Genomic DNA, 25,601 nt, shown 5'->3' with positions numbered 1-25,601 from the left:
TCTCATTATTTTGACTATCTCAGAATTTTGACTTTCCATCTCATAATTTCAACTTTTTATCTCATTATTTCAACTTTTTATCTCATTATTTTGACTTTTATCTCATAATTTTGACTTTTTATCTCATAATTTTGACTTTCTATCTCATTTTTTTTCAGTAGCGGAAACAGGCTTCCATAAAATGTTTCAGATCATCAAACAAATATAAATATTAGTCAACGACAACACAACTCTAAACAAAATGCAGTTTTGAAATTAAAATTTATGATTAAGGGAGGAAAAAAAAACCAAAGCTACACGGCCCCGTGTGAAAAAGTGATTGATCTCAATTCGTCTCCGTTATGTTGTTTAAATGCATTTTGTGTTGTCAGTGACTAATATTTACATTTGTTTGATGATTTCTTTTTTTTTTTTTTTTTTAAATGATCTCCTGTAATTTAACTTTAATTTTTTTTAAAAATCCTGTCCTGTCTTTCATCTGGTGGTAGATGTAGATGCACACATTCAGTGAGAAAAAGGGTGTTGGCCGCCTTCAGATGATGGTGCTGCAGTGCTTAGTCATCTTGACTTTTTCTACTTTTATCCCGTTTTATTCCCTTTTTTTAAATAAAACAAAAAGCTATTTCAGGCCAAACGTGGTAGAATCAAGTCTTAAAATAACCATAACAGTATTTTAAAGATGTGATGCAGCACAATGAGGCTGAGATCTTAAATATTGTCTTCCCTCGCCACCCTCTGTTTCACATTGGTACGGCCTTCCAGGGTTGGCCACGCCCTCTGTCACTACTAATTGGTTGCTTAGGCGACGGAGCTGCGGCGGATTGGACAGGATGTTGAAATCCGAATAAAGCCAACTGTTAACAAGCGACTCAAAACCGGAAACGAAATGATAAGTAAAGTAAAATAATTCTGAAGCATATATGGATTACGTTTTGGGTAATATTTATTATTTTATCACCACTTATCACAATTAGTGTCTATGAGGGGTACGACAAGAATCAAAATATGCGTCCTGTAGTTCATGTTTAGCTATACGTGCTGGAGCTATGCTTTTATTTCGAAAGCAGCAACCGGAAGCAATCCCTAAGCACGTGAATACTAGCGATATTGCCGCAAGTCGCGCTGGACCAGCTAGCCGCCAGGAAAGCATCCATCGGGCGTGTTGTGTGGTGGGAGTGAGAGCCGTGGAGCGGAGCTGCGGAGCTGCGGAGCTGCGGAGCCGGACGTCAGGTACGTGAGGGCGGCTAACAGACCGGGGGCTGCGCGCTCCGGAGCCCCGGAGCTTTGCCCCCAACCCGCAAGGTGAAGGAGGCAGGTGGCTAAGATGGTTAGCTTACTGGCGTCTACCGGAACACAACATTGTTGGTCTTTTTGGGCTTAGGACGGGGACGCTTTGCTAGTTTTTATTGTGCTGGAGGCCGGGCCCGGGGGAGGAGGAGGAGGAGCAGGTGGAGGAGAGAGAGAGCGAGGGAGGGAGGGAAGGGGTTTAGGCGTTTCTGGGTCGGCTGACGCTAATGGACACCGGTTTCTTTGTGTGCCGCCTTTTTGTGACAGACACGTGACATGGTCCTTAACGTACTTGTACATTATATTGCTACACCTCACATTGTTGTAATGCAAAGGAGCTTTATCTGTCATCACCATCATCATCACCATCATCATCATCATCATCAAGGCGTCAGGATGCCGCACCCACATACGCACCAAGGGGGCACGCGCCATTACGTGTGGGCACGCCTTCATACAGAGGTGGAAAAAAAGCCGCTGGCCCTTTAAATATATTCAATTGAGTCATGACTAGAGGTGAAAAAAAGGCCGCTGGCCCTTTAAATATGTTCAATTGAGTCATGACTAGAGGTGAAAAAAAGGCCGCTGGCCCTTTAAATATATTCAATTGAGTCATGACTAGAGGTGAAAAAAGGCCGCTGGCCCTTTAAATATATCCAATTGAGTCATGACGAGAGGTGAAAAAAAGGCTGCTGGCCCTTTAAATATGTTCAATTGAGCCATGACTAGAGGTGGAAAAAAAAAGCAGCTGGCCCTTTAAGAATATTCAATTGAGCATGACTACAGTGTAAAGTTTGTATTTCATAGATGCCACTCACTCTTATTGTGGTCTAGCGCCATCGTCGGTCTAGAGAGGGACCCCCCCCTGCATTGTTGGGGTAAAAAATAGACTTTTTGTTCTCGTGACTCGCTGGGTCGCAGACGGCAACTGGCACGGCCCAACCCAGAACACAAACTGACCGGCCTCGCATCCCGAACAGCATCACTTCTAATTGTGCTTCTTAGCTGCGCTGTCACACAATGAGGTATCGTTGTCGACTAGTTCTGGTATTCGTTGTCAATAAAAAAATAATTCTGGTTTTCATCCGCAGAGCTAAAGCCATGACTACTACGACAAGCACGCCGGCGATGGCGCGCATCCTCATCAAGGGTGGCAAGGTGGTGAACGACGACTGCACCCAGGAGGCCGACGTTTACATCGAGAACGGCATCATCCAGCAAGTGGGCAAGGAGCTGATGATACCCGGCGGCGCCAAAGTGATCGACGCCGCCGGGAAGCTGGTCCTCCCGGGCGGCATCGACACCAGCGTTCACCTGGAGGAGACGTTCATGAACGCCACCACGGCCGACGACTTCTACAGCGGCACAAAGGTAAGGAGTAATACAGATTAAGATTAAGATTAAATAGATGTGCAAAGCCTTGTATATAGTATAGAGTCTATATACATATACTATAAGACTATAAGTCTATATACGTATATACTATAAGACTATAGTATATAGTCCTGTCACTAGGCCTATTTAAAAAAAAATTGAAAAAATATTCTTAAGCCCCCCTAAATAATTTTATATTTTTTATTGATTTTTTTAAATTTATTTTTTTACAAAAAAAAAATCTCTGACACATTTTATATATTAGGGCAAACGCAGGCTAATAAGCAAGCCAATAAGACTAAAAGATTGCATTGTTAATGACTTTCTAAATACGGTTTTTAACCTGATTAGAGCCCTGTAGACATGAAATAACACCCCTATAGTCATTTTTTACATCACATTATGCCGCAGGGACTTGAGATGGCTGTTAGCTAGCAAGCTACTGAGCTAACCAGTTACAGAACACATTTCTAAATACAGTTTTTAACCTTATTAGAGCCCTGTAGACATGAAATAACACCCCTATAGTCATTTTTTACATCATATTGTGCAGCTCTTATGCCGCAGGGACTCGAGATGGCTGCTAGCTAGCAAGCTACTGAGCTAACCAGTTACAGAACACATTTCTAAATACGGTTTTTAGCCATATTAGAGCCCTGTAGGCATTAAATAACACCCCTATAGTCATTTTTTACATCACATTATGCCGCAGGGACTTGAGCTGGCTGCTAGCTAGCAAGCTACTGAGCTAACCAGTTACAGAACACATTTCTAAATACGTTTTTTAGCCGTATTAGAGCCCTGTAGACATGAAATAACACCCCTACAGTCATTTTTTACATCACATTGTGCAACTCTTGTGCCGCAGGGACTTGAGATGGCTGCTAGCTAGCAAGCTACTGAGCTAACCAGTTACAGAACAAGTTTCTAAATACGTTTTTTAACGTGATTAGAGCCCTGTAGACATGAAATAGCACCCCTATAGTCATTTTTTACATCACATTATGGCGCAGGGACTTGAGATGGCTGTTAGCCAGCAAGCTACTGAGCTAACCAGTTACAGAACACATTTCTAAATACGTTTTTAGCAATATTAGAGCCCTGTAGACATGAAATAACACCCCTATAGTCATTTTTTACATCACATTATGGCGCAGGGACTTGAGATGGCTGTTAGCTAGCAAGCTACTGAGCTAACCAGTTACAGAACACATTTCTAAATACAGTTTTTAGCCGTTTTAGAGCCCCGTAGACATGAAATAACACCCCTACAGTCATTTTTTACATCACATTGTGCAACTCTTATGCCGCAGGGACTTGAGATGGCTGCTAGCTTGCAAGCTACTGAGCTAACCAGTCACAGAACACATTTCTAAATACGTTTTTTAACCTTATTAGAGCCCTGTAGACATGAAATAACACCCCTATAGTCATTTTTTACATCACATTATGGCGCAGGGACTTGAGATGGCTGCTCGCTAGCAAGCTACTGAGCTAACCAGTTACAGAACACATTTCTAAATACGGTTTTTAACCTTATTAGAGCCCTGTAGACATGAAATAACACCCCTACAGTCATTTTTGACATCACATTGTGCAACTCTTATGCCGCAGGGACTTAAAATGGCTGATAGCTAGCAAGCTACTGAGCTAACCAGTTACAGAACACATTTCTAAATACGGTTTTTAACCTTATTAGAGCCCTGTAGACATGAAATAGCACCCCTATAGTCATTTTTTACATCACATTATGGCGCAGGGACTTGAGATGGCTGTTAGCTAGCAAGCTACTGAGCTAACCAGTTACAGAACACATTTCTAAATACGTTTTTTAGCCGTATTAGAGCCCTGTAGACATGAAATAACACCCCTATAGTCATTTTTTACATCACATTATGGTGCAGGGACTTGAGATGGCTGTTAGCTAGCAAGCTACTGAGCTAACCAGTTACAGAACACATTTCTAAATACGGTTTTAACCTTATTAGAGCCCTTTAGACATGAAATAGCACCCCTATAGTCATTTTTTACATCACATTGTGCAACACTTGTGCCGCAGGGACTTAAGATGGCTGCTAGCTAGCAAGCTACTGAGCTAACCAGTTACAGAACACAACATTCTGTGTGCCTTGAGAGTCAGAATGGTCTAAAATGGCCGCCACTGAAGGGGCTGGAATGAGTTAGCGAGGGAGCGATACTGGACCACGATATCGTGAGATCCGACTGTATTTGTTATGGTTATTAACAATGCTATCGTTTTAGCATAGGGCGTGAAGAAGCACTGGATCAATTGCCAGTAAAAGCTTTTCCCTGCCACTCCAGTTTCCCGGATAAATATTGATCAGGGAAAATGCTTTTAAGATGCGGATAGCGGCTGCGTCGTCGGGGCGGCATCGAGATGGGGACGCTGGCGTGATGCAACGTAGATGACGCGATGCGCTGAAGTCACCGCACGGATGGCGACAGACACTGTGCGACGGCGTCTTCCTTCTTTACCCCCCCCCACACACACACACCCCCCCGACACGCCCCACGCCGTCCACCAAGACAAACACAAGAGGTGTTGCCATGGTTACCACTGGGGAATCGCTGCCAAGTCTTTTCACACACACGGCATTGTGATCGGAAACAATGCTTCTCAGACTGCCCCCCCCTTACCCCCCCCAAAATACTCTACTCCACTCAAGAGGTCAGCTGACAGATGCTGCAGTAGAAAGCATGTAGTTGTTCATATTTCCATCTTTTGTCAATGAATCATTCAATCCCAGCTGTTTATGATGATGATTATTATATTATATTATATTATATTATATTATATTATATTATATTATATTATATTATATTATATTATATTATATTATATTATATTATATTATATTATATTATATTATATTATATTATATTATATTATATTATATATCATTCATTCATTTCCTACCGCTTATCCTCAAGAGTGGTGGGGGGGGTGCTGGAGCCTATCCCAGCTGTCTTCGGGCAAGAGGCGGGGAACACCCTGGACTGTTCGCCAGCCAATCACAGGGCACATATTTTTATTTCTATAATTTAATTTAATTTTATTTAATTTTGTTTTATTTAATTTTATTTAATTTTATTTAATTTTATTTTATTTTATTTTATTTTATTTTATTTTATTTTATTTTATTTTATTTTATTTTCTACCGCTTTTCCTCACGAGGGTCGCGGGGTGCTGGAGCCTATCCCAGCTGTCTTCGGGCAAGAGGCGGGGTACACCCTGGACTGTTCGCCAGCCAATCACAGGGCACATATAGACAGATTTTATTTAATTTTAATTTTAATTTTAATTTTAATTTTAATTTTAATTTTAATTTTAATTTTAATTTAATTTAATTTAATTTAATTTAATTTAATTTAATTTAATTTAATTTAATTTAATTTAATTTAATTTAATTTAATTTAAATTAATTTAATTTAATTTAATTTAATTTAATTTAATTTAATTTAATTTAATTTAATTTAATTTAATTTAATTTAATTTAATTTTTAATTTTAATTACAAACATTTACATTTACATTTTTTATTATTTTTTTATTTTTTATTTTTTAATTTAATTTAATTTAATTACAAATTTAATTACAAATTTAATTACAAATTTAATTTAAAATTTAATTTAAAATTTAATTTAAAATTTAATTTAAAATTTAATTTTATTTTATTTCATTTTATTTCACTTATCTGTACTGTACAGACTCCAGTTGAAATGAAGCCAGGAAAATGTAACAAAATGGAGATCCTACAATCAAATTCAAGAGTGAAATTGTTGAGTATTGTAAATGTGTACATTTTGGTAGGTGTCCATTAAAATGCCACTCGCACCCCTCCCCCAGGGGGGCACGCCCCGCTATTTGAGAAGCGCTGGGCAATATACAGTAGACATGGTTTTCCCAAAAGATTTGACTCTCATTTTCCATTAGAAAAACATGTTTGCCGTTATTTAGTAGTCAGCAGTAGAACATAGGTAGGTTTCAGGAAAATATCAGTTCCCCACTAAAAAAAAAAAAGCATAAATTTCATACATTTCAAGCATAAATGTAGCTATATATATTTAGCCAAAATGCCTAAACAACCATGCCACAACATAACCAACACAAAAAATGGCTTTTGCATAAAATTATTATTTTTTGACAAAAATAACTATAATTTTTATATTTGGAACCAAACCGTATATGCTGTATTATTTTTGTTGGTATAAGTTATGTTTTGAGATTGTTCTGCCTTCCAGGCTGCTTTAGCCGGCGGCACCACCATGGTGATGGCGCACGTTCTGCCCGAGAAGAACGAGTCTTTGCTGGATGCGTACGAGTCCTGCCGTCGCTCGGCGGACGCCAAAAGCTGCTGCGACTACGCGCTGCACGTGGGAGTCACTTGGTGGGGGCCCAAGGTGCTGGTCCTTTTGGCGGAACTGATTCTTGACGCATCACATCGCACATTGCAGCTAACTTCCTGTTTGGGATTATTGCAGGTCCGTGGCGAGATGGAGAAGCTGGTGAGGGAGAAAGGAGTGAACTCCTTCCAGATGTTCATGGCCTACAAGGACATGTTCATGCTGAGGGACAGTGAGCTCTTCCAGGTCCTGCAGCACTGCAAGGACATCGGCGCCATCGCCAGGGTCCACGCCGAAAACGGCGAGCTGGTGGCGGAGGTCTGGGACCATACGTGTTGCAAACTTTACTATTTCAGTTGCTTTAGTTATACTATTTCATGTCTTTTTTCCTCCATTTTGAATATTTTATATATACAATATATATATATATATATATATATACAAGTTTGGTCAAAAATGGAGGGTTGGCTTAGTTTTAAGATGTGTAGCGAAGCCTGCTGTTTTACAAAATGGCGGGCACATGAACATGAAATTAGCGAGGGTTGCGGCGGGTGCTGGAGCCTATCCCAGCTGTCTTCGGGCGAGAAGCGGGGTACACTCTGGACTGGTCGCCAGCCAATCACAGGGCACATATAGACAGATTTATTTTATTTTATTTTATTTTATATTTTATTTTATTTTATTTTATTTTATTTTATTTTATTTTATTTTATTTTATTTTATTTTATTTTATTTTATTTTATTTATAGACACATATAGACAAATGTATTTTATTTTATTTTTAATTTAGTTTAATTGTATTTAATTTTATTTAATTTTATTTAATTTTATTTTCCCTGATCTGTGCTGTCCAGACTGAAGTCCTGCAGCACATCGGCGCCATCGCCAGGGTCCACGCCGAAAACGGCGAGCTGGTGGCGGAGGTCTGGGACGATACGTGTTGCAAACTTTACTATTTCAGTTGCTTTAGTATACTATTCCATGTCTTTTTTCCTCCATTTTGAATATTTTATATATACAAGTTTGGTCAAAAACCAGCAACAAAGACATGTAGGGTTGGCTTAGTTTTAAGATGTGTAGCGAAGCCTGCTGTTTTACAAAACGGTGGGCACATGAACATGAAATTAGCATGAAAAAGTCATCCAAAAGGGCATATATTCAAATGTCTTTCCTCTCGGTTTTGTCCCAGGGTGCAAAGGAAGCGTTGGAGTTGGGCATCAGTGGACCCGAGGGCATCGAGATCAGCAGGCCTGAAGAGGTACGATGTCACACTCCACCTTAAAACGTCACCACAGCGACGGAACGGAATAGCTCTCGTGGTCTCTAAGACACAATGCACTTGTTGATTGCTCAAGGTGGGAGGCGGGATTTATCCCTTAGAAACACAGAGTGGATGCTCTTGTAGTCCAGAACGCCCATATAAGGAAAAAGGCAGTAGGGCTCACTGTGATGTCACAGGGAGACTCTGAAAGCAAGCATTCACATGTTCTGCTTTTTGTGTTAAAAAAATCTAGTTTCCAGGAACATGTCTTGATAAATGGGTGTCCCCTATTTATGTCCCCTAGCATGCCCCCCCATGACACCCCCACCCCACCCCAATCCAATTTGACTGGCTTGCTGCCAGATAATTATCAGGCCTTTCCGTTCCAAACCGGATTGGTGTAAGTGTATCTTTAGTGGATGAAGTCATTGAGGGGTATTGGATTGCATCACTCGGGGACCACGAGTGCCGTCACACCACTAACCGCACCGCATGACCTCATCCCTGCGTTCACAGCTGGAGGCTGAGGCGACCCACAGGGCCATCACCATCGCCAACAGGGTGAGGAGGGGCGAGCACACAACCACGGCCGCAAACATCATCACGTCAAACAATCATGTGACGCTTTTTTTTTTTTTTTTTCTCCCTTTAGGCCCGCTGCCCCATCTATCTGGTCAACGTGTCCAGTATGGCGGCCGGAGACGTGGTCGCCACCGCCAAGATGCAAGGTGATGCATTTTTCGATGCTGCACTTGAATTCGTATATTGAACAAATAATCACGTCCTGGCCCGACGTGTTCCGCGTACTCATAAAGATACGTACGGGGGGGGGGGGGGGGGGGGGCAGACTATATATTTTACACGTAACAGTCCACCTGGTATTATTGTATCTGTAAAATTGTCAGATTATAATCTGCTATTATTATTTTATATTTATATTTACATATTTTAAAAATAATAAAATATTATAATAATTACAATAAAATTAAAATAATAATTATTATATTATTATTATGTAAAATATGCAAATATAACAATAATATTATATATAATTAATATAATAATTAGCATTAATATAATAATTATAATAATCATAATAGTTCTAATAATAATTATAATAATCTAATAATAATAACAATAATAATAATAATAATAATAATAATAATAATAATAATAATAATAATAATAATAAGTGCTCCTGAAAAAAGGGACACAAGCACATAATAATAATAATAATAATTATAATAATAATAATAATAATTTAATAATTATAATAATAATAATAATTATCATTATTATTAATTAATAATTTAATAATAATAATAATAATAATAATAATTATTATTATTACTATTATTATTATTATTATTATTATTATGTGCTTGTGTCCCTTTTTAATAATAATAATAATTATTATTATTATTATTATAATTATTAAATTATTATTATAATTATTAATTAATAATAATTATTATTATTATTATAATTACTAAATTATTATTATTATAATTATTATTATTATGTGCTTGTGTCCCTTTTTTCAGGAGCACTTTGTAAACAACAGACCATGTCAAACAACGAAATTGATACAACCATCAAAAGGTTGGCTCAGGCCATGATGCCAGGTTGTATGTTGAGTTTAAATGAAATACTTTGGAAAGATTGGGCGGGGCCGTATTCAAACACTTGGCGGGCCGGATGTGGCCCCCGGGCCGTAGTTTGCCCACCCGTGGGTTAGTTGATACCAGGGGTGTCCAAACCATGGTGAAAAATCCACTTTTATATTCAAAGGAAATTAATAGGGAGTTCATAAAAATGTATAAAAACATGTATTGGCATTGAAAGAGTTAATATTAATACGTGGTTTCCTAAACTTGCAACTTTTAATTTTTTGTCTTTGATATTCAACTTACATATTTTATTTTTATTTTTGTCAAATTGCTGTTTTTTTTTTATTTATTTTATGTCCCAATAGCCACTAAAAAACAGCCGTGGGCTGTGATTGGCCCTTGTGCCACACTTTGGACACCACTGGCTTATCGGACACATGTTGTAGTATTGTCAACAGCAACATTCACTTCCCCTTTGGCTTCAAAATAAAAATTTTATAAAAATTTTAATAAATTTTTTTCTCATAATATTAAGACTTAAAAAAATAAACTCTGTGCTACTACAATATGTCTTCATAATAATATGATTTTAATCTCCAAAAACTATTTCGACTTTAAACTTGTTTTTCCTTTCCCCCCCACAACCATTTCAATTTTCTTCTCATAATTATGACTTTGTTCCTATTATATTTTGACTTTATTCTCATATTTTTTCTGCAACCTAGTTTCCCAAAACCACACCTTTTTATTTTCATAATAATAAAAAAGTATTTAATATTTAAGCTTTATGCTACTAAAATTCAGTTTTATTCTCACAATTTTGTTTTCTAATAATTATTTTTTTACATAATTTTTTAATAATTTTTTAAATATTTTTTTTCTCTTAATACTTTTTAATATTATTATTGTAAAATGACAGCTGTTTTTTTTGGCTTGTTCAACTATTTGAACTTTCTTGTAAATTTTATTATTGTAATTATGACTTTCTTTCCACAATACTTTGACTTTGAAACCATATTTTCCAAAAATGTTGTTTTCACAATACTGTTTTTCAACTTTATGTTACTAAAATTAAATTTTAAAAAATCTTATTATATCACTACTTTTTACTCTTAATATTTTGACTTTATTCTTGGAAAATTACTTGGAAAATATTTATACATTTTTCACTTTTTGCTGTTTTCTAGTTCAATTGTATTTTCATAACATGCCACGGGCCAATATAAAAACCTGTTTACTGCAAATAGCCCTCAGGCTGTACTTTGAACACCCCTGGGCTAAATTCAAATAACAAGCCAGCAAGTTACCAGTAAGCAAGTTCACCAAGCTCCTGATCTCATCACTGAATTCATTGAGGGTAGAGCGCCCTCACATGGTTGTCAATGGCAGCGTTCATTCCTTGGTTCATGTCCTTCGTTGGGAACTGTAACTGCAGGTCGGGTGGTCCACGGGGAGACGAGCACCGCCCACGCCGTGCTGAACGGTAGCCAGTACTACCACCAGGACTGGGCCCAAGCTGCGGCGCACGTCACCCTGCCCCCTCTGCGTCTGGACCCCAGCACGCCCAACTACCTGATGAGCCTGCTGGGAAAGTAAGGATCTCGCTCGCGGGAACTTGAAAATAGTTTCTCGTTTTGTGACTTTGCCATGTGCTTCCTCGCAGCGACACGCTCAATGTCCTCGGCTCCGATCACCGCCCGTTTACCACCAAACAGAAAGCCATGGGGAAGGATGACTTCACAAAGATCCCCCACGGGGTTCCTGGCATTCAGGACCGCATGAGCGTCATCTGGGAGAAAGGAGTGGTATGCGTCTCTGTGCTGTGGCATTAGAAAGCATTGACGCTAACGCGAATGCTAACGCGAATGCTAACGCGAATGCTAACGCGAATGCTAACGCCAATGCTAACGCCAATGCTTACGCCAATGCTTACGCCAATGCTAACGCCAATGCTTACGCCAATGCTAACGCCAATGCTAACGCGAATGCTTACGCGAATGCTAACGCGAATGCTTACGCGAATGCTTACGCCAATGCTAACGCCAATGCTTACGCCAATGCTAACGCCAATGCTAACGCGAATGCTTACGCGAATGCTAACGCGAATGCTAACGCGAATGCTTACGCGAATGCTTACGCGAATGCTAACGCCAATGCTAACGCCAATGCTAACGCCAATGCTAACGCCAATGCTACCGCCAATGCTACCGCCAATGCTAACGCCAATGCTAACGCCAATGCTAACGCCAATGCTAACGCCAATGCTTAAGCGAATGCTAACGCCAATGCTAACGCCAATGCTAACGCCAATGCTAACGCCAATGCTAACGCCAATGCTAACGCCAATGCCAACGCGAACGCCAGCGCGAACGCCAGCGCGAGCGCTAACGCGAGCGCTAACGCGAGCGCTAACGCGAGCGCCAACGCGAGCGCCAACGCGAACGCCAACGCAAACGCCAACGCGAACGCCAACGCGAACGCCAACGCCAACGCGAACGCTTCCGCGAACGCTTCCGCCAATGCTAACGCCAATGCTAACGCCAATGCTAACGCCAATGCTTACGCCAATGCTTACGCCAATGCTAACGCCAATGCTAACGCCAATGCTAACGCCAATGCTAACGCCAATGCTAACGGCAATGCTAACGCCAATGCTTACGCCAATGCTAACGCCAATGCTAACGGCAATGCTAACGCCAATGCTAACGCCAATGCTAACGCCAATGCCAACGCCTACGCCAACGCCTACGCGAACGCCTACGCGAACGCGAGCGCTAACGCGAGCGCTAACGCGAGCGCTAACGCGAGCGCTAACGCGAGCGCTAACGCGAATGCTAATGCTAACGCTAATGCTAACGCTAATGCTAACGGATGCCCGTCTTTACAGATCGGAGGCAAGATAGACGAGAATCGCTTTGTGGCCGTCACCAGCTCAAACGCCGCCAAGATCTACAACCTCTACCCCAGGAAGGGCAGAATCATCCCGGGAGCAGATGCCGATGTGGTGGTCTGGGACCCAGAGGGGTCCAAGTACGTGGAACACCACCCGGCCGACCTTCCACCCACCTGACTGTCACTCACTGTCCTGTGTCACGTCTTGTCTGCAGGACCATATCCGTGGAAAACCAGCTCCAGGGTGGAGACATGAATCTGTACGAGGGTCTTCGCTGTCACGGTGTTCCTTTGGTGACCATCAGCCGGGGACGGCTGGTCTACGAGAACGGCATGTTCACGTGCGCCGAGGGCTCTGGGAATTTCTGTCCACTGAGGACCTTCCCGGACTTCCTTTACAAGAAGATGGTTCAGAGGGAAAAGGTAGCGTGGCTTCACCCCGGGTCTTCTTGATGAGCATATATAAATAAAATAAATATATACATTAATAGGGAGTTTATAAAAATGTATAAAACCATGTATTGGCATTGAAAGAGTTAATATTAATACATGGTTTCCTTTTTTTTAGTCTTTGAAATTCAACTTGTTTTTTTTCTTTGTTTTATGTGCCAATGGCCACTAAAAAAAACAGCCGTGGGCCGTGATTGGCACTTGTGCCACACTTTGGAAAACCACTGGCTTATCGGACACATGTTGTTATACACAATTTCACATCTTTTAACAACATTAAAAGATGTCAGCAACATTTGAGTTGCTGTACATCTTAACCAAGAGGATGAAACCTCAGAACAAAGTGAAAAATGAAAAGATGCAAGTTTGCCATTTTGTTATTTTGTAAAGAAATACACGGAGATAAGCTAACTAGGCTTTGTAACGATAATGGATATATGGATTTAGCAAACTGTGCTACACCGGCTGGACGGTAAGAGGGTTCACTCTGCAAGCGCTTGTGTGCATTGGCTCTATATTAAATGAACACAGAGGAGAGTGAGCCATCTTCTCAGCTATTATGCATCTCTGTTCCAGTAGCGGGGCCTACACGAAAGCTAGCAGCTAGCAAGCAGACGCGAATGTGGACGAAGTTAGAAAGGCGATAGCTAAGCTGAATGCTACTGTTCCAGCTTTATAGTAAACATTTACCGAGGCGCAGTAAATATTAAACGAAACAGAGCAAAATAGTAATACACAAAAATAGCAGTGATACGCGGTGACGTCATGACGTCGAGGGCTACAATCTAAACTTCCGTAAGTCCTGCGGTCGGTCATATTAATTATTTTACACAGCTCAAATATGAGCTGTATATCCGTACTTTAACAATATATTACATAACTGTGTGTGTGGTGGTTAGAATTATATTCCACAATGATGTATTTTTTCCCCTTTATCTTTATAATGTAACATCGCTGGGAGTACTTCCTGTTTCCCAGAGTGCTTTGCTGTACAGTTTTTCTAAACAAGCCATTTGTGGCTAATCAGAATCAGAATGCCCTTTATTGTTATTTTACATATAGTAGAATTAAATTTCAGCAGTTCCATTTTCAATGCAAGACAGTATAACAGTACAAAATATAGAAATTAGAAGAATAAATAAAGAATAAATAGAAGAATTAATGGTATGCTTCACACGGGTGCTTGAGTACCATCTAGTGGCCGAAATGTGACATGACACACTGATGACAACTTAAAAAAACGTCAAAATGATGGAATATTTTGTTAAATATTTATATATATATTGTTAAATATGTGCTGCAAATGACCCCCCCCCCAAGCCTTGTATTTGTGTGTGTTTTCTTGTCCACTTACCAGTGCCAGTCCGCAAAACGTGTGGAGAGGGAACCCTACAAGGGCGACGTGGTCGCAGTGGCGAACGCCGGGAAGAGGGACGTCGGCACCTCGGAACTGGACACCCCGACACGTCCGAGCACCCGTCACGGCGGCGTGAGGGACCTCCAGGAGTCCAGTTTCAGCCTGTCCGGTAGTACACAGTACACAGTACACAGTACACAGTACACACCTTCAGTTATTGACGACTGATGAGGAAACGGCGCTAACACACTCCCCCCCCCGCCATAGGTGCCCAGATTGATGACAAAATTCCCAAGAGATCCTCGGCCAGGATCCTTGCACCTCCTGGTGGACGATCCAGCGGGCTTTGGTGATCCCCCAGGGACATATTTGTCCAGAGGAGATGTTTTTATTTATTTTATTTTTTATTTAAGATGCCTTTGTACGCGACGTTAGCTCCACTGTGTACCGAACCGGATGTAATAGCACGGTCATGTGACTGATCGATTTGTAGTTAGTGCTACGCCCCCGCCACCGCTATATCCGCACGGAGCTCTTTGTTGGTAGACGTGGGAAGAAAAAAAAAAAACAAAAAAAAACGAGGGCCTTGCGTTGCGTTGCGTTGCGACTACACTGCCGACACACGCTGGCAAAGTCAGGACCGCGGGTCCGAGTCTCACCCAAACTGCCTTTTTCCTCACTCAAACACATCATTACTGTATGTGCCGCCATTGCTCCGACTGTGTGATGTCACAATGGAAAAGGTCATCCATGTTTAAAAACACCCAAAACGCCGCCATTGAAGTTTCTCCTCGTACATCTAAGTACTGTTTTACCGCAGCCGTCCACTGTTTGGTTATAAAAGTAGAAGTAGTGTCCTACTAAAATAACATACAATAACGTTGTTTTCACTTTCAGATCCCAAGCTTGAAGATATTATCATTTCTTTTAAAGAAAAAAAAAAAACAAACACTGGTGCTGAACATTGTTGTCACTTTGTATCTTTTTGTTTCTTCCCTTCCCCGAGCGTTTTCTCACATTTTGAGTGAAAATAAATGACAATGAAATCAACACTTGTGTACTATGTCTATGTACTGTGTGTGTACTGTGTATTGTGTAATGTAGGGGTGTTACAAGATCTCTCCGATACACACGGGCACGTTCCTGGGATTTAATTTATTTTAATTTTTTTTTAGTAGGTTAAAAAAAATGTGCGTCTAAACTAAATTTCTTGTTCATGTGGGGCACAAAGCCTGGATCAATAACAATAGGATTCCAATAAATGAAAAGGAACTGGATAATCAATATACATGTTACCATGCATAATGTAAAAAAAAAAAATATATATATATATATATATATATATATATATATAAAATGTTATTTTTTTACTTAATTTATGTATAAATTTTATATTTTATATATATACAATTTAATAATACTATATATAGATTTATTAAATTGTATATATAATAAAACTTACAATTTAATATTTCTATTTATATACTATTTATACATTTTATTTTATATATTTTATATTATATATTTGACTTAATTTTATATATATATTGTATTATATATACAATTTAATAATACTATATATAGATGTATTAAATTGTATATATAATAAAATTTACAATTTAATATTTCTATTTATATACTATTTATATATATATAATTATTAAATTGTATATATAATACAATATATATATAAAATTTAGTAAAATATATAAAATAAAATGTATACATATATGATTTTTATATGTATAATAATAATTATAAATAAATATAAAATTATGTAAAAAAATAAATATAAAAATAATACATATATAAAATGTACAATTTAATAATGTTTCTATTTATATATATGTATATTCTATTTATATATATAGAATTAGTATTAAATTGTATATATATAATAAAAGTTATATATATAATATAATTTTTTATATGTATAATAATTATATATAATATATATAAAAATTATGTAAAAAAAATAAAAATAATATATATATAATTTTATATGTAATTATATATGTATGTAATTTGTAATTTTGTATGTAAAAATATAATAAAATTTATATATAAAATTTAATAATTATATATGTTATTTTACATTATACACGGTAATATATATATATATAATTTAATAATAATTGTATTGATATTATTATATATTTAATAATTATTATTAAATTTTATATATATATATGTCATAATTGAATAATAATTGTATTGATATAGTACAAACACGCACTTTGTCCCATCTATTCCATCGTGCATCAGCTGACGAAAAGTCGAGTCCTCCAGGAAAAAGTCTTCATAAAAGCACAAAGCACGTCACGTGTCTCCAGCGTCCTATTTTTAATGCTCTCTTTAAACAGCGTGTCGCCGCCTGCGCATGCGCATGCATCGCAACACTCAACACGAGCAGACAGGGCGGCCCACAGACACAGGCAAAGGCGGGTGCAGACCTCGGAGGGTCCGAGCACGACGACGGCGGGCGACGCACAACAACACCAAACCGTTAACACAGTGAGTAACAACAAGACCACCTATATGCGTGTTGTGTTCAAGGCGGTGGGTTTTTTTTTGTGTGTTCTTTTTGTTCGCGCTCGGCAGTGCGGAGGTATTTGCGGCGGCCTGCGAGCGGGGGGGGGGGGGGGGCGTGAAGGCATTATTATGCAGGGAGGGGGTTTGAACACAACAGTCCCCTTTTTATTGTTGGCAGCAAATAACAGACCGCCGCCCTGCGTGTTCGTCCTTTGCTGCCGCCGGCCTCCGGAGCTTCACACCCCGGATGTTGGTGCAGTCAATCCGGCAACGAGGCCCCGTGGGCGGCTGCAGCTTTCCGGAGGACAGATGCTCCTCTCCGTATAATAACCGGTACTACAAAAAAAAAAAAAAAAATCAAAAGACGAGCACTTGAACGCAGCACGACTGCTATCTTAGTAGTACCGGATGTAGACTTGCTAAGTGGGTGTCACGTGCTTTAAAGTGGCTACCAGGTGATACAACCAGCATCCTTTAGCCACCTGCCTTCTTCCCACTGCAGGGAGTGTCGGGGAGGGGGGGGGGTACATAGAAGGTTGCCAGATGTTTTGCTGACTTCCACACGCATTGGGGTGTCGGTGTGTATGCCAGGAGAGGATTAAGCTACTCAGCGTACGTCTGGATTAAAGCTAAGAAGCTAAGAAGCTAAGAAGGCTCCTCTCGGCATCTGAGCGGCTAATTGCAGTCAAGAAGCACGACTGAGCTCAACGCGCGTGGCTGCGTGGAACCGAAAGCACCGATACGATACGTGTGGTGGGCTACAAACGCATCTGGACCGCCTCTCTTACCCTTAAGCAATAATAATAATAATAATAATAATAATAATAATAATAATGATGATGATGATGATGATGATGATGATGATGATGATGATGATAATAATCAAAATCATCAAAATCATCAAAATCATCAAAATAATCAAAATAAAGAAATAAATAATAATAATTATTATTTATTTATTTATTAACATTTATATTATTTTATTAATAATAACAATAGTAATAATTATTAATTAAATTAAAAAATATAATTATAAATTAAATGATCAATTAAATAAATAATTAATTATAATTATTATTATATTGAAAAAATATGCGCTGTCTGCACGCATCGCGCATGCGCAAAATAATAGTAATTTTTAGCATTATTTATTTATTATTAATAATAATAATAATAACAATAATAGTAATAATTATTATTATTATATTGAAAAAAATAATACCCTGTCTGCTCGCATCGCGCATGCGCACAATAATAATAATCATTTTCATTATTATTATTATTATTTATTTATTATTATTTACTATTATATTGAAAAAAATATGCCCTGTCTGCTCGCATTGCGCTTGCGCAAAATAATAGTAATTTTTTGTATTATTATTTATTTATTATTAATAATAATAATAATAACAATAATAGTAATAATAATAATTATTATATTGAAAAGTCTGCTCGCATATATATATATATATATATATATATATATATATATATATATATATATATATATATATATATATATATATATATATATATATATATATATATATATATATATATATATTAGTAATCGCTAAGCCTGGGTCAATAACAACTGGATTCCAATAAATGAAAACGAACTGGATAATCAATAAAAATAAAATAATAAAAGTAAAATAATTTATATATACATATAATAATATATAATAATAATTATATATATATCTTTTATTATATATATTAAAATAAAATTTATATATATATAATAAAATGTGTATATATATATATACATATAATTTTGTAATATATATACTATATAATTTATGTAGTATATTTTATTATATATATATTGTTTTGTTTGTTTGTTATAATAATAATATTCTCATAATAATCAATGTTCAAGGTTTTTTCTACAATATTTTCATGTTATTCTGGCAAAATTACTTCAGATTTTTTCAATTTTTGCATTTTTCTTTGTTTACTTGTTCTATTTTTCGAATGTGTTTGCGGGCCGCACTTTGGACACCCGTGTTTGCTGACGTTGTTTCAGCACGGTCGACGTGGTCGAAGTGATGAAAGGTGCAAATCGGGCACATTAGAGACCCGGACTGCCGTTGTATTTTTATTTTGCACTGAACAGGAAGTCCTTGTGTCGGGTTGCAGGTGAGCGATGGCAGTGAACGTGTACGCCACGTCTGTGTCCATCGACAACCTGAGCCGCCATGACATGCTGGCGTGGGTCAACGACTCCTTGCACCTCACCTATACGAAGATCGAACAGCTCTGCTCGGGTAAGATAGCGACGGGGGCGGGGCGGCGGGGGCTAGCATGCTACGCTAACGCTGTGGCGTTTCAGGGGCGGCGTACTGCCAGTTCATGGACATGTTGTTCCCGGGCTGCGTCCTCCTGAAGAAGGTCAAGTTCCAAGCCAAACTGGAACACGAGTTCATACACAACTTCAAAGTTCTTCAAGCGGCCTTCAAAAGGATGAGCGTGGACAAGGTCGGGGGGGGGGGGACTTCCTGTGCGGCGGTTTTCGTGTAGTCTCACGGTCTCGTCCCACTCAGATCATCCCGGTGGAAAAGCTGGTCAAGGGGAAGTTCCAGGACAACTTTGAGTTCGTGCAGTGGTTCAAGAAGTTCTTCGACGCCAACTACGACGGCAAGGAGTACGACCCGATGCTCGCCAGACAGGGGCAGGACGTGACCCCCGCCCCCAACCCAGGTGATCACTTTACCCACAAAGCAAAGAGAACTTCAGGTAACGAGAAAAAAAAACGGTTTTGGCTGAGCTTTGGATGGCTCCGAAAAAAAAAAAAAAAAAAAGCAGCGACGCACAAAATAAATGGCCGCCATTTTTTTTTTTTTTTTTTTTTTCCCCCTCAGTGCTCACTTTATTATTATTATTATTTATTTATTATTTTAGTGCTTTTCGGAACGCTTGCGCTGCCATTTTAAGCGTAACGTGCAGGGCAAGAGTAGGGCCCGCCACAAACTCATTTGGACCGCCACAAATACATACACACATTATAATGGGACTGTCTGTGCTTCTAATACGCAAAGGCTAAAAAGACGACGTAGCACGCCGGCGTCCACTGTGCCGTACATTCTAAAAACATTTCACAAGAAAACAACAAAAATGGAAAAAATCTTTCAAAAAAATTTCAAAAGAATTTTGCAAAAATAGTCAAAATATTAAGAGGATTTTTTTTTTAAAAAATTCACAGACCCCCCCTCCCCACCCCCTCACCTAAATTTTTCAAAAATTACTTTTTTTTGTTTGAATCTTATTATAATACAAACAAAATAACACTCATTTTAATTCTTTATTATTATTTTTTTAATATTTGAACTCTATGCTACTAAGAGTTTATTCCTGTAATATTGTATAATATTTTGGGGTTAGTATGCGATTTTTTGACTCTAATATTTTGACTTTATTCTGATAAAATCACAGCATTTTTGCTTTTTTTTTTTTTTAAATTCAACTATTTAATTTTTTTTCTTGGAAAATTATTTTTTGGAATTATGACTTTATTCCCATATTTAGATTTACTTGTCTTCTGCAGCCTAATTTTCCAAAAATCACAAATTAAATGTTTTTTTTATATATGCTAACAACTAGCTAACAAAAATTCACAGACCCCCCCTCCCTACCCCTTCACCTAAATTTTTTCCAAAAATTACTTTTTTTTTGGTTTGAATCTTGTTATAATACAAACAAAATAACACTCATTTTAATTCTTTATTATTATTTTTTTTTAATATTTGAACTCTATGCTAGTAAGAGTTTATTCCTGTAATATTGTATAATATTTTGGGGTTAGTATGCGATTTTTTGACTCTAATATTTTGACTTTATTCTGATAAAATCACAGCATTTCTGCTTTTTTAAAAAAAAAAATTTCAACTATTTAAATTTTTTTCTTGGAAAATTAATTTTTGGAATTATGACTTTATTCCCATATTTAGATGTACTTAATTTTGTACCTAATTTTCCAAAAATCACAATTTTTTGCCTCTAATATTTTGACTTTATTCTGATAAAATCACAGCATGTCTTCTTCTTTTTTTAAAAAAAAAAAAATTCAACTATTTAAATTTTCTTTTAAATTTTATTTTTGGAATTATGACTTTATTCCCATATTTAGATTTTTAGATTTATTTAGATTTATTTAGATATATTTAAATAAATTCATTTAGATTTGAATAAAGATTTAATAGTCTAATTTTCCAAAAATCACAAATTAGATGTTTTTTTTTTTTTTTCAAAATATAGAAATCACTGCAGATTTTTCCATTTTTGAGATTTTCTTATATAGTTGTCTTGTAAAATTCTATTTTTAGAATGTGCCAAGCATCAAAGCGTCAGTCAGATTCGAACTAAAACAATCTTTGTGCGCCAACAGGACCACAGAGGACGTCTCCAACGGTCCCGAAAAACATGCCGACGCCGCAGCGGGTCCAACACAACACTCCGGCCATGAGGAAGAACCCCACTTTGTCCCGAAACGGCGGCAGCGACGCGGAGATCATGGAACTAAATCAACAGGTGGAATGTCTAAATCAGGGGTGGGCAAACTTTTTGACTCATGGGCCGCATTGAGTTAACAAAATTGTGCGGGGGGCCAGAACATATATTTAACACACATGATTTTACGCTTATAATTTTAATAATTTTAATAATTTTAATAATTTTAATGATTTTTATATTTTTAAAATATTTCTAAATAATTTTTAATATTTTTAAATAATTTTAATAATTTTTAAATAATTTTTTAATATTTTTTTTATATTTTTTAAATATTTTTTAATAGTGTTTTAATAATTTTTTAATAATTTTTAATAATTTTTAATAATTTTTAATAATTTTTAATAATTTCTAATAATTTTTAATAATTTTTAATAATTTTTAATAATTTTTAATAATTTTTAATAATTTTTAATAATTTTTAATAATTTTTAATAATTTTAAATAATTTTTAATAATTTTAAATAGGTTTTAATAATTTTAAAATAATTTTTAAATAATTTTTAATAATTTTACGCCTTGAATTATTTGTCTAATTTTAATTGTCATACTATCAGCTATATGTTCTTGTTTCCTTTTTTTCAGGAGCACTTTAAACATCAGACCACATCCAACTACGATTTATTATTATTTTTTTTTTTACTGAATAAGACGTCCGACTTGAAAGTCATGTTGCCAGCTGGTATGTTAAAAGTTGAAATACTTAAAAGCAACTGGCGGGCCGGATTCAAACGTTTGGTGGGCCGCATGTGGCCCCCGGGCCGTAGTTTGCCCACCCCTGGTCTAAATGAACGTCTATCATTCACCTCCAAGACCTGTACTTCCCTTTTCTGCCAGCAGAGGCCGCTGTTGCGTTAGAAAAGAACACAACCTCCTTTGGCACACAGTAACGCGTTGTTATTGTTATTGTTATTGTTATTGTTATTGTTATTGTTATTGTTATTGTTATTGTTATTGTTATTGTTATTGTTATTGTTATTGTTATTGTCGTCTTTCTTTCCAAGTTGATGGAGTTGAAGTTGACGGTGGACGGCCTGGAGAAGGAGAGAGACTTTTATTTCAGCAAGCTACGAGACATCGAACTCATCTGCCAGGAGCACGAGAACGACAGCAGCCCGGTCCTCAGCAGGATAATCGACATCCTTTACGCCACAGAGGTACGTATGTCTCTCCATCCGGGACACGCCCACACCAGCATCCTCTCGGCATTTTCAATTATTCTCGATATAAAAAAAAAAAAATTTGTTGATATTTTAGATATCTACAAGAGATTAATTGGATTTACCGTAATTACTATAATATAAGACACTATTTTTTTTTTAACCCTGTGTGAGGCTAATTTATGGCTCAATTTCTATCAATCACGACTCATTTTACCAACAACACTAAAGTCATCACACAGCAACTGAACACTGCATACCTTGCACAAATGTGCCAACGTACCAATATGAGTTTAAAATGAAAAAAAAAAAAAAAACAACTCAAAGTTTTCCCCTAATGCTAATGATTGGAGCGCTGTAATGATATCAGCCTCCCTCTGGGCAACAGAGTGATCACTGCAGCGTCATCCTTCCATTTCTTATGCATTGTCCTCCAATGAAGTGCTTCCGTCAAAGCAAATACATTATGTGAAAACTGCGAAAAAAAATTCTAAACCCGTATTGGTACATGTTTGTATATTTCTGAAATAAATAGTGTGTTAAATAAGCAATTATTTAACAAGAATAAAGTCAAAATATTGAGAAAAAAGTCAAGTTATTTTATGAGAATATTGTGGTAATATTATGAGGACAAATAATAAAAAAATAATAAAAATTAAAAATAATAATAAGAGAAAATAATGACATTATGAGAAATAAACTAAAGAAAATATTATATATAATGTAATATATATAATATTATTATAATATAATAATATAGGAATAAAGTCATAATATTACAAAATTATTTAAGAAGAAAGTTGAAATTTGGAAAATTAAAAAAAAAAGACAGAAATTTGTCTTCATTTTTCAAATCCATTGAATTGAATTTATTCACAAATTTCAAATAGAAATAAACTAAAGAAAATAATATATATATTATAATATATATAATATTATATGTGTTTATAATAATACAATGTATTGGGAAAACTATGACGTTTAAAAAATTTGAAAACTGCGAGAGAAAAAAAAATTCTAAACCCGTATTGGTACATGTTTTTATATTTCTGAAATAAATGTGTGTTAAATAAGCAATTATTTAACAAGAATAAAGTCAAAATATTGAGAAAAAATTCAAGTTATTTTATGAGAATATTGTGGTAATATTATGAGGAAAATAAATAAAAAATAAATTATTAAAAATAATAATAATAGAAAGTAATGACATTATGAGAAATAAACTGAAGAAAATATTATATATAATGTAATATATATAATATTATAATATAATAATATAGGAATAAAGTCATAATATTACAAAATTATTTAAGAAGAAAGTTGAAATTTGGAAAATTAAAAAAAACAAAAATATGAAAAAGACAGACATTTTTGTTCATTTTTCAAATCCATTGAAGTGAATTTATTCACAAATTTCAAATAGAAATAAACTAAAGAAAATAATATATATAATATTATATGTGTTTATAATAATATAATGTATTGGGAAAACTATGACGTTTAAAAAATGTGAAAACTGAGACAAAAAAAAATTCTAAACCCGTATTGGTACATGTTTTTATATTTCTGAAATAAATGTGTGTTAAATAAGCAATTATTTAACAAGAATAAAGTCAAAATATTGAGAAAAAATTCAAGTTATTTTATGAGAATATTGTGGTAATATTATGAGGAAAATAAATAAAAAATAAAATATTAAAAATAATAATAATAGAAAGTAATGACATTATGAGAAATAAACTAAAGAAAATATTATATATAATGTAATATATATAATATTATTATAATATAATAATATAGGAATAAAGTCATAATATTACAAAATTATTTAAGAAGAAAGTTGAAATTTGGAAAATTAAAAAAAGCAAAAATATGAAAAAGACAGAAATTTGTCTTCATTTTTCAAATCCATTGAATTGAATTTATTCACAAATTTCAAATAGAAATAAACTAAAGAAAATAATATATATATTATAATATATATAATATTATATGTGTTTATAATCATATAATGTATTGGGAAAACTATGACGTTTAAAAAATGTGAAAACTGCGAGACAAAAAAAATTCTAAACCCGTATTGGTACATGTTTTTATATTTCTGAAATAAATGTGTGTTAAATAAGCAATTATTTTACAAGAATAAAGTCAAAATATTGAGAAAAAATTCAAGTTATTTTATGAGAATATTGTGGTAATATTATGAGGAAAATAAATAAAAATTAATTTTTCAAATTAATTATTAAAAATAATAATAATAGAAAGTAATGACATTATGAGAAATAAACTAAAGAAAATATTATATATAATGTAATATATATAATATTATTATAATATAATAATATAGGAATAAAGTCATAATATTACAAAATTATTTAAGAAGAAAGTTGAAATTTTGAAAAATTTTTAAAAAATGCAAAATTATGAAAAAGACAGAAATTAGTTAATTACATGTCTTTTGACCATCTCTGCCCCCATCTCTGTCTTCCAGGAGGGCTTCGCGCCTCCAGAAGATGAAGAACTTGACGAGCAAGCCCACCTGGACCAGGATGAATACTGAACCCCCTCCTCCTCCTCCTTTTACCCCCTCCTTTTCTTTTCTTTTCTTTTCTTTTCTTTCTACTCTCTGCACGCTATCACTTACCGAACGCCGCCTCACCACCGCCATCGTCGTCCATCCCACGAGCAGTACTGTGACGCCAACATATCTCGAAGATCTCTCAGCATGAGCCGAGAAGACCGCCAAAAACAGAGTGGGGGGGGGGGGTGTAAATAAGGAGGATATTTGCTAAATAGTTATTTATT

General features: G+C 35.9%; 2 protein-coding genes across 3 annotated transcripts in view; both read left to right on the top strand.

Moving 5' to 3' along the window:
* Positions 1–1,083: 1,083 nt before the first annotated feature.
* dpysl5a (dihydropyrimidinase like 5a) lies at positions 1,084–15,393 on the top strand. 2 transcript variants are annotated; one of them, XM_058057578.1, is made up of 13 exons: positions 1,084–1,230; positions 2,379–2,658; positions 6,924–7,082; positions 7,164–7,343; positions 8,215–8,283; positions 8,803–8,847; positions 8,939–9,014; positions 11,332–11,488; positions 11,560–11,701; positions 12,784–12,926; positions 13,004–13,211; positions 14,596–14,764; positions 14,863–15,393. In XM_058057578.1, the coding sequence occupies exons 2-13, from the start codon at positions 2,389–2,391 to the stop codon at positions 14,946–14,948; spliced, it is 1,704 nt and encodes a 567-aa protein (XP_057913561.1). In that variant the 5' UTR covers positions 1,084–1,230; positions 2,379–2,388; the 3' UTR covers positions 14,949–15,393. The 2 variants fall into 2 exon arrangements, with proteins under 2 accessions (XP_057913561.1, XP_057913560.1); XM_058057577.1 differs by lacking the exon at positions 1,084–1,230 and adding an exon at positions 2,055–2,312.
* A 1,553-nt stretch (positions 15,394–16,946) lies between these two features.
* mapre3a (microtubule-associated protein, RP/EB family, member 3a) overlaps positions 16,947–25,601 on the top strand; it is a 9,149-nt gene continuing 494 nt past the window's right edge. Inside the window, exons 1-7 of the mRNA XM_058056535.1 lie at positions 16,947–17,109; positions 19,270–19,397; positions 19,463–19,608; positions 19,674–19,830; positions 21,515–21,657; positions 22,641–22,793; positions 25,288–25,601. The exon at positions 25,288–25,601 is cut by the window's right edge and continues 494 nt beyond it. Of these exons, the coding sequence (XP_057912518.1) occupies positions 19,277–19,397; positions 19,463–19,608; positions 19,674–19,830; positions 21,515–21,657; positions 22,641–22,793; positions 25,288–25,356 (789 nt within the window). The 5' untranslated portion in view covers positions 16,947–17,109; positions 19,270–19,276 and the 3' untranslated portion in view covers positions 25,357–25,601. The remainder of the gene's footprint in view (positions 17,110–19,269; positions 19,398–19,462; positions 19,609–19,673; positions 19,831–21,514; positions 21,658–22,640; positions 22,794–25,287) is intronic.

The sequence above is a fragment of the Doryrhamphus excisus genome, chromosome 19, assembly GCF_030265055.1.
Source record: "Doryrhamphus excisus isolate RoL2022-K1 chromosome 19, RoL_Dexc_1.0, whole genome shotgun sequence".
Lineage (NCBI taxonomy): Eukaryota > Metazoa > Chordata > Actinopteri > Syngnathiformes > Syngnathidae > Doryrhamphus > Doryrhamphus excisus.
This window is presented reverse-complemented; position numbering and strand designations above follow the sequence as displayed.

Coding starts and splice junctions, on each gene's coding strand:
- dpysl5a (XM_058057577.1), top strand. Junction 12,927..13,003: donor TGGGACCCAGAGGGGTCCAA/GTACGTGGAACA, acceptor TCTTGTCTGCAG/GACCATATCCGTGGAAAACC. Junction 13,212..14,595: donor AGATGGTTCAGAGGGAAAAG/GTAGCGTGGCTT, acceptor TCCACTTACCAG/TGCCAGTCCGCAAAACGTGT.